This window comes from Rutilus rutilus (assembly GCF_951802725.1).
Source record: "Rutilus rutilus genome assembly, chromosome: 9".
In the NCBI taxonomy this organism is placed as follows: domain Eukaryota; kingdom Metazoa; phylum Chordata; class Actinopteri; order Cypriniformes; family Leuciscidae; genus Rutilus; species Rutilus rutilus.
In genome coordinates this window covers 28,137,329-28,153,059 of record NC_140223.1, presented here as the reverse complement: position 1 = coordinate 28,153,059, position 15,731 = coordinate 28,137,329, and the positions used below count along the sequence as shown (strand labels likewise).

The 15,731-nt window shown below is 36.9% G+C and overlaps 1 protein-coding gene across 1 annotated transcript; it reads right to left on the bottom strand.

Annotated features, from left to right (window-relative positions):
• Positions 1-5,422: 5,422 nt before the first annotated feature.
• LOC311297086 (chymotrypsin-like protease CTRL-1) lies at positions 5,423-7,777 on the bottom strand (the record flags this gene model as incomplete). The annotated part of the gene is made up of 7 exons (XM_084419194.1): positions 5,423-5,584; positions 5,680-5,810; positions 5,969-6,149; positions 7,162-7,243; positions 7,339-7,418; positions 7,511-7,611; positions 7,732-7,777. 7 exons carry the CDS (start codon positions 7,775-7,777, stop codon positions 5,423-5,425), a joined length of 783 nt encoding a protein of 260 aa, XP_084275320.1.
• Positions 7,778-15,731: the final 7,954 nt, after the last annotated feature.

The following is a 15,731-nucleotide window of genomic DNA, read 5'->3' as shown; positions in this document are numbered from 1 at the left end:
TACAGCGTTTTTAGTCGTTTTCACGGATCAGTGTTGAATGGGGATCGTTTTGACAATGGTGTCGTCTGTATGCGGAAAACTCTTCGTTTTAAAAGCATATCTTTGTTGTGTAAACAGCCCCTCAGGGTTTAAATACACAGTGAGACATAATGAACTGAACGGAAACAGGCGTGTGGAGCTAATTATCAACCAAGGAAAGAATCTAACTAGGAACAGGAACAGAACAAAGTGAAAACTAAACCATAACTGACTATACTTGTTACAATTAGATGGTAAGCAAACAATGATTTCTCGAAATCAACACATTGGATGCAGGAGAAATGGGCAGGAATAAAGATCTAAACGACTTTGAAAAGAGCCAAATTGTTATGGCAAGGGACTGGGTCAGAGTATCTCTGAAATGGCAAGGCTTGTGTCAGCAGTGGTGAGAATTTAACAACCCCTGCATGACAATCTTATAATGCATTTTAAAATAGAGTGAAAACATTTGCATTGTTGTATTAATATATTTAATTTGTTATTTTTACAAAATAATAATTTTGTAAACAGTATTAATATTTATTGCTATTTATGTTTCTTATACACTCCTATTTTTATTCTGTTTAAAATGACATCAGAGTTTTGAAGAAAAATTCTGGCCTCACCCCTGCGAAACTCAAGGTTCGGTATCTTAATAGATTATTACCGACCTCTAGTGGTTGATCAGGAGAAGAGAGAGAATGAGATTTATAGCTACAAGAAATGTATAGCCATTTATAGCTGTATTTCAGTTTGCTTCAGTGTACTCTAGTGACATTTTTATTTTATTTTAATCATCGTATGTTTTTCTGCAGATCTTCAGGATGTGTGCAACTGAAATAGGAAACCGGTAATGTGAAGTCAGCCATGAATCACCCAAACATGCATCACCAAAATGGACAAAGGTCTGCATAACTGGCCAAGAACTGGATCTGCCAGATTGATGCATTATAAGGAAATCTTAACCCTGAATAACAAGAATAGACACCAGTTGATTGTTCTCAGACTGAGTGTTTTATGGTTGAGATTTCCTTCTTGTCAGCACCATTGTTTTGGGGCTTCAGGAATTTATCCATTGGTCAGTACCAGTCTGTGAACTACACAGAGAGTGACACATATTATGAATTGATTGCCTCTTTTTGGATATAACAAAGAATATATGGTTGCTGAAAAATACTACAAAGTAGGATTATTTACATACCATTATACTGTAAAGCAGTGGTTCTCAACTCTGCCCCTGAAGGACCCCCAACACTGCACATTTTATTTGTCTCCCTAATCAAACACACCTGATTCAACTCATCAGCTCATTAACCCATGTGATAATGAGCTAATGAGTTGAATCAGGTGTGTTTGATTAGGGAGACAAATAAAATGTGCCGTGTTGGGGGTCCTTCAGGGGCAGGGTTGAGAACCAGTGCTGTAAAGTATATTAATATTTTATATTTGCTTTTGTATTTATTTTTAATTTCAATTTTACTTAAAGTTTTAGTAATTTTTTTTGCGTTTGTCATTATTAATTTGTTTTATATTACTTTTTAGCTCTAATTTTCATATCAGTTTTAGTTTAGTACTTTCATTACTTCAACTTATTGTATTGCAGTTATAGTTGCCGAAGCATCATTTTACATTTTTTAAAGCTTTTCATCTAATATTTATATTTTAGGTTAATTTCAATTAATGAATATTAATAGTATTATTATTAGTTAACAAAAACCACACTATCACTCAATATGCAAATGTTGTAGGGCCTGGCAGATATATTTTATGATTATAAATAGTTAACTTATGCTATTTTTCCATTTAATCATGTCATAAGGTCAGTGTGGGGTAACACATTTGAAGCAATGCGAGTTACATAATCAGTAACTATTAAAAAACGCATTACTTTTAAATTATCAAAACATCTGAGTTACCTTTTTCAAATAAGTAAAGCAAGTTACTACCAAAAAAAAAAGAAAAAAAAGGGCACATGCCAGAGAGTGTATGGCGATGTGAATGACCCAAAGGCCATGAGGACTGGGTGTGCTGTTGTCTGTGCAATTTATGGTACCAGAGAGCTGTGGAGAGGATAATGGCTTCTGTGATGAAGATGGTTATATCTGCAAAGACTGCCTTTGAAGGGAATGCAGCAAAAGATAACTTCCCTGACTAGGTGCGAATCGCGATGTTAAGACCTACAGTATACAGGAAATGTTGAAGTGTTTTGTTTTGTGTCAAAGATGTCCTATCTTTAACAAAATGTTTGACAAATATTTGAAAAGCATACACATGCACACAAAAGCACAGAAACAGCTATACAACATGTTCAGTTTTTTTTTTATTTTTTTTATTAAATGTTCGTTCAGCTTTATATTTTATGAAATTCATTTATGGTGTTGTTGCTATGGCACACTAAAGACAATAGTGTAAATTTACTGTGTAATAAAATGATATCAGCCTAAATGTTATTCTCTTTTGATATTGGCCCATTTTAACAGAACCTGCTGATACTCTAACTCTCATAATTTTAAAACAATTATACATTTTCACAAATTTTTTATTTTATTTCAATAGACCCTTCCTATTTAAAATAAAATAAAATCATTAGATCTTATGCATAGCTAATTTGATGGCATTATAAGTAATTTACCAAAACGTGGCCCATTTTAGCTGACTTCAGGAGTGTCAGGAGTGGTTGCAGGAAGGCAGACAAAGATGAAGAATAAAGTTCCAATACGCAAGTTTAATACCTTGTGCTGGCAAGGTAATACAAATAATACTTGGACAGGCAGGGCAATACACGCTAAATGTAACGTAGACCGAAAAGAGAATGAATGTGAGGGATCAACTTAACAACTGAACAAAAGGAACACATGATGAGAATGAAAACAAACTAAAAGTCCAAGTAAGACAAGTAGGCTATTCTGAGACGCCATTTTAATGATCACAGTCTTAGTAACTGCGTCATTAGTTTACTGTGTCACTCAATGTAGCTATATTAATTAGAAATTTGATTTATATTTGTAAAGATGTGTAGAATTTAATTCAGTGAAAGTGTTGAAACCTATTGTATTTTCTACATTTCTTGTAGGAAACCGCACGCATATAAACACTCTTCTCAAACAGCATCTCAACATTGTACATATATAGCTATCAACTGAATAAAAAAAATTGGGGGGGAAATCTGGAGTATTGCACCTCTTTTTAATTGAAGAGCATGCGGAGGAAGCCATTGTACATTATATCAGTCATAGCCTACACGACGAATAAAAATCACAAACAAATTATGTAAAATAATTTTGTTCCAAACGAATGAGGAAAATAAAGTGGGTTGAATCGACTGAGCTCTAAATTTTTTAAAAATAGTTATAGAATCTGAAGGAACTCTATCCACTTGAGGTCTTGAATGCTCTGTTGTCATTTAAACATGTTAATTACACAAATAAGATGTTTAGCGTACATGATTGAATAGCCTATATTTATTTTTTTATTCTAGACTATTGTTAAGTTTTAGTCTCTGCACACTGGTGGTGGTTGAGGAGAGATCCCCTGACATGATTGTAAAGCGCTTTGGGTGTACAGTAGTACATATGAAAGCGCTATATAAATGCCCGATTCTTCTAAGTGAAGCAAACTTTTTTGCTGAAATATCCACAACATGTTAGAGAGCGCATGGTTCATCTGTCGATCAGATGAACGTGAAAGTTACATTCGTTACAATAGCAACAGTAGACTCCTGGTGCATTGTGTTCCAAGAACAACTTTTGTTATGTTGTGATCACGAGAAAACAACTTTTGTTATGTCGAGATCACAAGAATATTTTCTGTGCCTCAGAGAGCGTTCTGTGTGATATTTTCGGTCTTATTTATTGTTGTCTGTCCCGATATAGTGCAGATACATATAGACATCATTATGGTGAGCAAACGCTCCTCTTTGAGGAGAGTGTTCAGGTTCACGTTCCCCGTGGGGGCCTATTCTGTTAAAGAGCGGTGTCCGGCCACAGATTTGTCTCTCTGGGCTACTAAGGAGACGACCGGTCTATGGCAGCCCTAATGGCTGCAGAGAGGCATCACTGGTTGAATTTGTCCAATATAAAAGAGAAGGACAAAGCCTTTCTTTTTGATTCTCCGCTCCCGCCTCCTGGCCTCTTCGGTGACGCTATGAACATGGTCATTAAGAGGTTTCAGGAGGCTAAAACGCAGACGGCAGCACTCAAGAGGTACCTCCCTCACCGGACTCAGGTCTCTGCTCAACCGTCAAGCTCCTCATACCGAGTGCAACAAAAAGAGAGAGTCACTTCTCGTTCCCCCTCCTTATAAATCGGGGTCGGGGCAGAACTCTCAGCTGAAGCCTTCCAAGCCGAAGACGGAAGGCTTCAGCTAAAAAGAAGTCCTGACCAGTGTCGTCAGACTTCTGAGGGAAGCCCCCTCTGGGGTGGAGTGGTGTACACCTCAGTATAAGGTGCCCATTCCTCCTCTGTGCCCTCAGAAAGCTGTTCTGCCAACCCCGCCACTCTTGGTGCCTTGGCGCGCAGCAGTTTGCAGCGAGCGTATCTCTCAGTGTCCACCGCAAGACGTTGCGCTACTGGGACGCTCGCACCCTCCGAGGAGGTAAATAGAGCAGTCCGGTCAGTTGTTCCGTGCTGTTTCACTTCAGGGCACCGAAGTGGCTACTAAGAGTACACCAAAGGCCAGCCTCGAGTAGCTGGTTTCCTTAAAAGATCATCTGGCAGCATGGAAGTTTCTACCAAATGTATCTTAATGGGTCCTGCAGACAAAAGGGGAAGATTGGAAATGGGAAATTATTTATGTTTGTATCTTCTTGGTACTTTTTTTTAAACGTTTGGTTTGGTGGTAAGAGACCATCATTGCTAAATGAAATAATCACAAGTGAGAACATCTGATAATCCTTATGTGTTTGAAAGTTACTATGTCTAGGAACCTGCATTGTATCTTGCTTCAAAGTTTCTGTCATTGTGAAAGTGGACTTGTTTATTTTATATCATACTTTAAAATGCTTTACTTTAAAGGAGTATATTATTTTGTCATTTTTTATTATGGCAACATACACCTATTACATTTATCCCCAGTTTCACAGACAAGGCTTAAGCCTAGTCCTAGACTAAAAAGCATGTTTGAGCTGTTTTAACAGAAAGCAACTTGCACTGACATATCTTAAAATAAGTCACTTCATTGTTTTGTCTCAAGATGCACAGCAGTAATGTTTTAGCAGAAAAGGCACGTTTATAAAAGCTACTGTAACACTCTTTATTATTTATTTTTTCCATTTTTTTTTACTCATCATTTTATTTGACACATTTTTATTATTTGTACAGCTGAAACAGGAAAACAATATGAAGTCACAGACAGGCAATCAGAAGTCCAGACTTAGTTATATTCAAGAAATATTCAGACTGGTGCTCTAGTTGGAAGCAATAGTGGTGTCAATCCAGGAGCGCAGTTGGGAGATACGGGCATAGACTCCAGGGAAACGGGTGTCACAAGTGCGGCTGCCCCAGGACACAGACCCCACCAGAGTCCAGACTCCTGATCTCTCACACACCAGAGGACCACCAGAATCACCCTGTGGGAATCACACAGACACAAACACACATTTGAGATCGAAACAGCAGCAACATAGATATGGGAATGTGTTTGTCTTGATATGTCTTCATATACTTGGCAAGATGAGGATCCAGAGGCTCCAGCACAGATCATGGCATCAGTGATTCTGCTCTGACCCCAGATCTGTCTGCACATAGCAGGACTCGTGATGGGCAGACCTGTTTGCTGCAGGATTAGAGGACTCGCTGAAAAAAAGAGAAGAAAAAATTATACTGGCTGTTTAGACTCATCTATAATCATATTATCAACAAATGTTAGTAGAACTTTAAAAGGAATTATTAGATTAGTGGAATGAATAGATATGTTGTTATAACATCATAAATCAAAATGACATGTGACTTACATGTGGTGGCAGTTCTGCCCCATCCAGTGGTGAAGCAGCGAGTTCCAGGCAGGATGTTGATGGTTGATGGAGCCAGACATACAGGAGAGATACGGGGAGTGAAGACGACTGGAGATGCAAGTTTCAGCAACGCAATGTCATTGTTTGTGATCCTGCTGTTGTAGAGCGGATGCCTGATGACCTGCACAGACAAATAAGGATGAATGGTTACTACTGAAAGCTGACTTTATAAAAGGTAAACTAAGATGTAAGCATTTTCTTATACCCTATAATTTCAGAATATAGTTTGGATATTTTCTTTTCCGTGTTGAATTGTACAGACCTTATGTAGCCCAGCCCCTTTTCAGCCCTGCGCTCGTTGTCTTTCGGTCTGTATTTTCACAGTGATCTTGCGTATTTAAGAATTAACGGCTCGTTTTAAAATCTTCCCGGTCTACTGACATTTGTTAAGACATCTACTTTAAACATAACAATCCTCTTGATAACTTTCTTTGACTTTACATTAAGTAAATCCACGTCAAAAGCTAATTACTCACAGCAATGCAATAGAAATTTACAGAGCGACCGCAAAAACGGAAGTTCAAAGACAACATTCTAAAGATGGCTGCGCCCTCGTTTCTCTGGCGCATAAGGTCTATACGTGTAAAAAATGTGTAAAGGCAAGTTTTAGGAGAACAATTATAGCATGCAGGATAGATAACTTCAAATATGATTAGAAAAAGACATTTAACTGATATTGTTTTTACCTTTTTTTTAAATATACTTTTCAACTTAATTGAGCTTTTCCAATTTTCACCAATTAAAACACACCACTGTTTAATTTTTTAATAAAATAATAATTTTAAAAAGTGCAAATCGAAGATTAAAATACATTTGTAACCTTTCAGATCATACCTTTGCATAAATTACAAGAGATAGCCTACTACTAGTAGTAGTAGGCTACTAATAAAATATTTTAATGAATATTTAAATAAAATATTTATAATAAATATTATGTTTTGTAGTATATTGATCACTTGGTTATTACTGCATTTAGTGAAGAGTAAAACAACAATTAAAAATGACCAGTTATTAGATGCTTTGAAATAACATTCATCTATTGTGTATGCAATAGGTATTTTTGCGACTGCAACTTAAAAAACTGCTCACTTTTTTGTCATCTCTGTTCCAGTAAGTTCATTCAACATTTTTACCTGGGAAACTAGTCTGACTTGGATGGGTTCAACATTGGAGCCACGATTATGTTCTCCAAGAATGACACGATGACGGCCCACTCTAAAAAGAGAGAGATAAAGAAAAAACTAACTGTAAAAAGAAAAGAGTAACAGCATTTATTAAGCAATATTGTTTGTGACGTTTGTCAGACTTACACAACACCGCAGTGAGCAGCAGTGAGAACCCAGTTCTGGTTGATCAGGGATCCACCGCAGAAGTGGAATCCGTTGGTTTGCTGTTTCAGAGGTAAAAGCATTGAACACATGACATATACTCTTTGACCAAATCAGGCAAATGCAGGATAAAAGTCGGCCAATACACAGTTACCTGGAGAGAGACCTGCCAGGGCCAAGAACCAGAGATGGCGTTCTGTCCGTTCACAATCCTGCTACCAATCGTCTGTGGCTTAATCGCTGGCACTCCACAACCTGTAGATAACAAAAGTTCATGGCACAAGAATAAAGCTCTTTATTTAGGTTTTGTATTTTGTATTTTGTATATATATTCACCCATCACTTTACTTGCAAACTTCTAAAGAAGACACTTACCCAGAGCAGAGGCCACAAGGGCAAGGCAGGTGATGGTGAAGATCATAATGTAGATTTGTGATGTCTCACTGTTGTACCTGTAGGTGCTCTCTCTCGCTTTTATATCATTTACAGCATCTATTAAATGTGGGACGTGATCAAGGTCCATCCCCGCAGCTCCAATGATCTCATAGTTGCAGAATGTTCATCGAACATCAATCTGGATCTCCATTGTTCAGAGCTGGTGTCTTACGTGCAAAGAGGATTAATTCTTTATTCTCTGAAGGGGTCTATTTCCTTGACAGGCATCATAATTTCACCTCTGTCATTTTATGTCATCAAATGTTTTGAGTGGGAAGGTTTTGTTTTTGCTGTTGTGAAATTTCATTCATTATATCATGAAAAGTTCTTCCTTAATGAAGTTCTTCCTAAAAGTTTTTCAGCAATACTTGCAGGAAATAAGCTGCTTTCCCATTAAATCTGTGATTTTAACTAATCCCATATTCAACCTGGCAATCCATTCAAGCTGATACTGAAGAGGTAGGGAGTGAAATTGTTGGATTATGTCACAATATGATTATATCAGTTATAGGAGCTGGGCTTAAGTAAATTTGAAGTAATAATTTTTTTAAAAAATTCAGTTTCTGTAACACCACAAGCAGTTTAAATAATAATAAAAAAAAAAATTAGGGACAGTCGAACAGGTTCTTTTAAAGTGGTTCTATTATGGCCTTTTACAAAGTCTTGATTTTGTTTTTGGGGTGTGCATTTGTATGTTTTCATGCTTGATTGTTAATTTTTTTTATTTTTTTTCACATATTTTACATTAATACAGCTGTTACAGCCCCTGAACGTGTTGTTTTCGATGAAGCCCCTCCTTCCGATTCTGAAAAATGAAATGAAAACAAAAAAAATGCTGTGGTTAGCTGGCCCAGTGTGTTGTGATTGGCAGCGCTTAGCGTGTGTTTGGGAAATGTCCCACCCCTCCATAACTGTGAGTTCTTCTCTAGTGTAAATATTAATAATGGCATAAATTTCAAACCAATTCGAGCCCGATTCAGACCCTGACAATGTTAACGAACAAGAGGATTGCGCAGAACAGATTTCATGCACGGACTTTGCAAGCACGGATTTCACAGGACGTTTCAGACTTCAGAGTGGTATGTTTTTTGTAATTTTATTATACATTATATTTATAATGAAAGTATGTATAATATGTAAGTTATACATATGTATAATAATATATAATTACATACAAAAGCAACAGAAAACAAGCTGTTCTCCATAAAATGTGCAGCGCACAGATAAACATTGGGGTTATAATGTCCAGGAACAGTGTTTAAAATAAATGTTAATCACTTTAAGTTCGTCAGCCTTATAGGAAGGTTAAACAAATGAGTTTTGGAGACGGGGTGGACAAAACAGCATCTCTTCATGAGTAACAACACTGTCTTCTCTAATGCAGCTCATCCAGGCCTCACACCTTTTTTGCTTATTCCGTGGGAGGAGATTATTTAAATGGGTAACATTATGACTTCATAAAATCCGGAAAAATCACGCTATAGTCCAAACAAGCCGTTCATTGTAGTTCTTAAAAAGTGGATTATTTTACATAAAATATCTCCCTTTTGAGTGGACTTTGAGCTTTGTAACCTTGCAGATCTTTTTTATGCTCAAACAGCAACATTACACACTAACTAAAGTTGAAAAAGCATAATAGGACCCCCTTAAGACATGCTGCTGGAGAGAGTGTGCTTTTCAGCAACATCACTTAAATTTCATGCATTATTCTCTAGAAAGCATTAGAATACAGTTCACTCAATTTTCTTTACTGATCTACAAAAAAAAGTCAGCTCTCTCCATTGGTTATACATATTTATGAGTGGAAGATAAAGCCAGTTTGATGTAACTCTGCAAATGTTTGATAGGTCTTGGTCAGTTTTATAAGAATTCAGATAATCAGGTAACACTTTATTTTGATAGTCAACTTAGACATTCTCCTATATACAAGAAACTTTGCAACTACATGTCAACTACCAGTCATTAGAGTATTAGTAGACTGTCTACAAAAAGGGATAGTTCCCCCAATTCTGTCATCATACTCACCCTGCTGTTCTTCAAACTTTCTGACTTTCTTTGTTCTGTTGAACACAAAAGAAGATATTTTGAAGAATGTTGGTAACCAGACAGTTGATGGTAGCCATTGACTTCCATACTATATATATATATTTTTTACTTTGGAAGTCAATGGGTACTGTATGACTACTGACAATCTTTCAAATATCTTCTTCTGTTTGCAACAACTTGAGGGTAAAATAAAAAAAATTTGGGTGACTATCACTTTAATATCTGCTAACACTTTATTTAGATGGTCCCCACTTCCCAGACATCAGATTGACTATAAGTGACTTTACAAGTACATCTTAACTTATTCTACTAACCCAAACCCTAACCTAACATTTTACAAATACTCCGAGAGTAAGTTGGCATGTACTTGTAAAGTTATTATGTCCCCAAAATCATTTTGATCCAATCTGAATTAAATGCTAGCTGTTTAGGCTTTATTTTGGTATTAATGTTGTTAACATTATCATGTGTACAATATATTCGGTACAATTTGTTCACAATGCAGGAAAAGACAATAAAGGCTCTTTAAACTTCCTCACAATACAGGTACTTAACCACTGTGAAACCTGTGAAAACCCCTGCTTCATTGTTTCATTGTTTCATTCATTCACACTTCTGAGCATGAGGAAATCTGTCTGCTCAGAGACAAGGAAGAAAATTACTTCCAAATAATTTATATATTTATCACGTCTCTCTCAGTTCTTTCTTCAAACCATCAAAAAACAGCAAAATGATGTGGCTCATATTTTGGTCCGGCTTGATTTGTTGCCAACATGACTCAACATCTTTTAGTTGAGTTACGAAAACTGCTAGCCTTTTTTTTAATTATTATCAAGTTTTTATCGATCTTCATGCCTTAGTGTTTGATGTTATGGGAAAATCATGTGCATGTTAAAAATGTCATGTAAGATGATAAACATTTTACTAAATCTGTATTTATAAACAGAGCTGTCACTAATTTTGAATTGTTATTTCTTTCTTTCACAGGCATTTTTATCTGAAGTTACAAATGGGGTGAAACAAAAGTATCATAAAGGAGCCACTAGTAGTAAACCAGAATGGCACACATTTTACTTTTTTCTGTATAATTGCTGTAATTCACAGTCTAGTTGTGCATGATATCTTGTTCACTTTATGGCTGATTTTTTTATTTCTTATGCCTCTTGATTTTATATAAAAAAAAATGCTCTCAAGCTAAATATTTTTTTAAATGTATCGAGTCAGCGATCAGTGTGTTTGTGTCTGTCTACATGTGCAATTTCAACTGTTGACATGGGACATCAATGACAGTGAAGAACAGTTTGCAAGGCTTCACAAAACTATTGTTGCATGGCACAAAACATAGTAGCCTAATTATTGTGCAGTCTCTTTAAGATCATTCAATTTAAAATATGAGTACAGCTAAAAGTGGGTTTAGTTTCAGTTTTAATCATCAGTTACATCTCAGATATTGACAAATGTTCTGTGACAACATTAATGTCCTCTCATTGTTGCATGTCTTTAAACGTTTAGATTTGAGAAGGAGGATTTGGTTTTGTGGTTATGAGGATGTTTCTAATGGAATAAAATTAATTAAACACTGCAGCTTGCTGGAAAATCTTTGAGTTTATGTCACTAGTGGAAACACCTGTCACACTTTGTCTGAGTGTGTTGTAGGTATGACGCAAGAACGAAGAAAAAAGTGAACAGACTTTATTAACCGAAAGAGAACTACACCAAATAAGCATTAACGAAAACTGAAAAATGAGAACTAAAACACAGGTTTATTTATACTAAGTGAAAACAAAGATGATAGGATTAACACAGGTGATACAAACAAGGGAACTGATGATGAGGAACCATAAAAACAAACTAGAATGCAATGAGTAACCTAGGAGACAAATAAGATGTGGGAAACTGAGAACAAAAGAGATGTGTGACTGAAGGGAAACATACAGTATAAGAGTCCGTGAGGGTGAAATTTTAAATAATCATGACAACGCCAAACTTTACATATATTTATTGAATGTCATAATGTTCCAGCTCCTGCTCATTCTGTTCATCAAAATGAAAAGTTTGCTTTTAAGTAGGGCTGGGCGATATATCGCATGACATTGTTATGCGCATCTTGTCAGTAAAGCAGGTTCCTTGATTAGTAGTAAATCGCCATCACCTGCTTTCAGATGGAGCGGCATTTACTACCAGGGGAGCAGGGATTTGTATTATTTTGAAGGTACCCCCGGGCGCCGCCATTGGCTAGCGGAACCCCACCTGCAGTTAGCATCCCATTGACTCCCATTCATTTTGGCGTCACTTTGACAGCGAATAACTTCACATCTGAGGCGTTTAAAGACTCCATTTGTCCATTATTTATTTCTAAAGAAACACGAAAATGTATAAAAGGCTCCATTACCTTGTAGCTTACGTTATGGCCCTGTAGAAGCAGTTTTTGTAAAAGTAGGCTAACGATTGCGTCATAGCCACGCGACTCTCTGTCGCACAGTAGGAAATTACCGTATGGACAGGAGTAGAAGCTCGCGGGCAATCGGGAGGACGTCGAGGCAAAATGACAAAGCAATTAATCAGAACACCTACAAAAAGTTTCTCCTGCTCCAAGATCATGGACAGCTCATACTCACGCTCTCCGTCTCTGCGAGTTTCGGAAGGTAATGATTCAGATTGATCTTGGCACAGCTACTAGAAGACAGACGGTTTGCCAAGGCCGGATTTACCACCGGGCCGATTGGGCCGGTGCCCGGGGGCCTCCGACCTCTAGGGGGCCTCCAAGACCCCACTACTGTGTGACCTTTTTTTTATTTATTTTTTTGTTTGTTTTTTATTCAATTAAAAGAAAATTAATTAATGAATTTGTGTGTATGTGTGTTAACAATAATTTATTTGCACACAAAAAAGTATGATGATCAGTTTTTTGGCTGTGTCGGCTGTGTCTGATGATGACGAGCCAACTTACCGCGAAAACTGTTGATAGCGGCAAGAAAAAATACAACAACATGGATAAAAAACGGTGGAGCCACAAAACGCAAAGCTAAAGGGGAGAAGGATAGCAGAGAGAATTTAATTTGGAGTAATATTTCAACCATCTCCACTTTTTTCAAAAGTCGACTCGGACTCATCTCTTCAACCGGAGTCGATTGTTAACCACACCGGCGGTGACGTACATTTTTTGTACAAACCGGGTTTGCTCACGTCACATCTACGTCGTCGAGCTCAGTTTGAGTCTGCGCAGTACGCTGGACCCCCAGGAAGTAAGAGTTTCTAATTGGCTTCACTTTGTCTCCGTTGAATCCAATGGGGTCGCTGTGTCCATTTATTTTACTGTCTATGTTTACTACACAGAGCCGTAGTTCACTGCAAGCTGAGCCATATCGAATTAATTATCGCAGGCGATACGTTCGTGATAATTAATGAGATATGGCTCAGAATGTCAGTGAACTACAGCTCTGTGTAGTAAATGCCGCTCCATCTGAAAGCAGGTGATGGCGATTTACTACTAATCAAGGGACAGGCTTTACTGACGAGATGCGCATAAAAATGTCATGCGATATATTGCCCAGCCCTACTTTTAAGCAAAGGTAATAAAAGTGTGCCCCTAATAAACCCCCCCCTCGTTTTATTAACAATGGTCACTTATCTGTAAAATTGCTAAATCCCCATTCATTTTAGTGATTGTCTGAATCACTAGTCAGCCCGCTGTACGGCTCCTTCCGCCCATGAGGAGGATCCGATACTCGAACTATCTGGCTCAGAGGAGCTGGATATTTTGAGCATCGATGCAGGAGAATGCGAGGACTCGCCACCCCATTCTCCTGCCTTTGAGGAGCTGCTGGACCCTTACGAAAATTAACCATGGTTTTTTTGTAGTAACTATGGTTTTTTTGTAGTTACCATGGTTTAACTATGGTTTTTGCAGTAAAACCATAGTAACTACAAAATGAACCATAGTTTAACTATGGTTTTTGCAGTAAAACCATAGTAACTGCAAATTAACCATGGTTTTACTACAATAACCGTGGTTTAACCATGTTTTTTTTATAGTTACCATGGTTTAACTATGGTTTTTGTAGTAAAACCATAGTAACTACAAAATGAACCATAGTTAACTATGGTTTTTCCAGTCAAACCATAGTAACTACAAATGAACCATGGTTTTACTACACTAACCTTGGTTTAACCATGGTTTTTGTAGTAAAACCATAGTAACCATAAAATGAGCCATGGTTTTTATAGTAAAACCATAGTAACCATAAAATGAACCATGGTTTTTGTAGTAAAGCCATAGTAACTACAAAATGAACCATGGTAGTGAACATTGCCAGTGTACGGTTTTTTTTTTTTTTTTTTTTGTTTTTTTTTTTAGCATGGTTTTGTTCAGTCCAATGTAAATATATCTGCTGTGGATATGTTGCACTGACTTGTTTGGTAAAAAAAAAAAAAAAAATTTCACCAGCATATGTGTATCTGCAAATATTTGTGTGAACAATCTGAAGAATTTTCTACAATTTGAACTATTTTAGTATTATGGCAAAGCGTACTAAAATGATTTTATGCCCAACAGTAGTTGGTTAGACAAAAACCTGGTGATATGAATGAATGCAGTGTGTGTGCCATTTTGTGATGAAGTGTGCAACCACTACTATAATGTAGTTTTGGTTGCAGTGCTTCATTTTGCATGATATATTCGGTATTTTGCAGTTTGGATGTGTGGTTTTGTAAATTGTGTTAAGTATTTTAATAAAACTAGGAAAAAAATAGTTTGCAAAATTGTGTGTTAGCAATTGGAAAATTTTTTAATTGTTCTCACGTCAAGGGTGCAGTGATAGGTCAAATTACTGTTTCATTCATGATTGGTTGATGCATTGAGTATGTGGCATAGCAACAAGATGCTGGTTGGTCAAAATCGCTTCAGCCAAGGAATTTTCCGAACTGACAGCTGGAAGCAGGCTATCGTTACACGACAGCAGCGCGGTCGAGTTTGTTGATTTATTTGAAATATTTAACTTGAAGAAGACGAAATTTAAAGGTGAGTTCTGACAATTTACGTTTATATGTAGTTCACAAGTCGAAAATATACATGTTATAGCCACTTGACGTTAATTTAGCGAGTTAAACTAGCTTTGCACCGAATGCTTTTTAGCCATGTTTGACTTGTAAGTTAAGTTATAAGTTACACTCTTTAATCTTTGACTAGTATTAAGTCATTGCGTGTACACATAATATGGCTTTTGTTCTCCATTATCCACTATAACTGTTAAATGTTAACTTTGCTATTAGGCAACATAAATCTGATTGGCCAAGGTCGCTGCAGCCGTTACTGCATTTTCAAATAGATGGAGAGCGGGAACTTCGGAGCACGAGCACCACAACAACCATGGCTTCCCTCGCTTCACAGAGGCCGGACCCGAATTATAAGATGAAGAGAAGAGGAAATTCAAAGGTGGGTTTTATGTTTATGTTTAACCAAATAACAAATGTATAAAGCGTTACAACTTAACATGACAATAACGAGTGTAAATTGTGTAGGTACGAATCGAGTCGGTGATATTAACCGTCTGCAAATATATTTTAAAGCAATTGAGTTTCTGTGTCGTGAGTACACATTTAATAGGTAATTATTGTAAATGAATGCTTAACCAGAGGTTCCATGCTGGTGTACTTCACATTAGTCCATAATACTGTATGCAGTTGAACGTGACTGAACACCACTGAACAGTGCACAGATAAAATAGTTGATCACTCGATCTCTAAGTCATGTACAGGTCATTCATTTTAACAGAGAACTTTGTTGAAACTCAGCAAATGTGTTTTTGATTTTTAGATCATGAAGATGATGGGGTAAACTACCAGTGCTGGTCTCACTGATCATCACATATCTGGAAGTCTTCCTGCATCCTCAG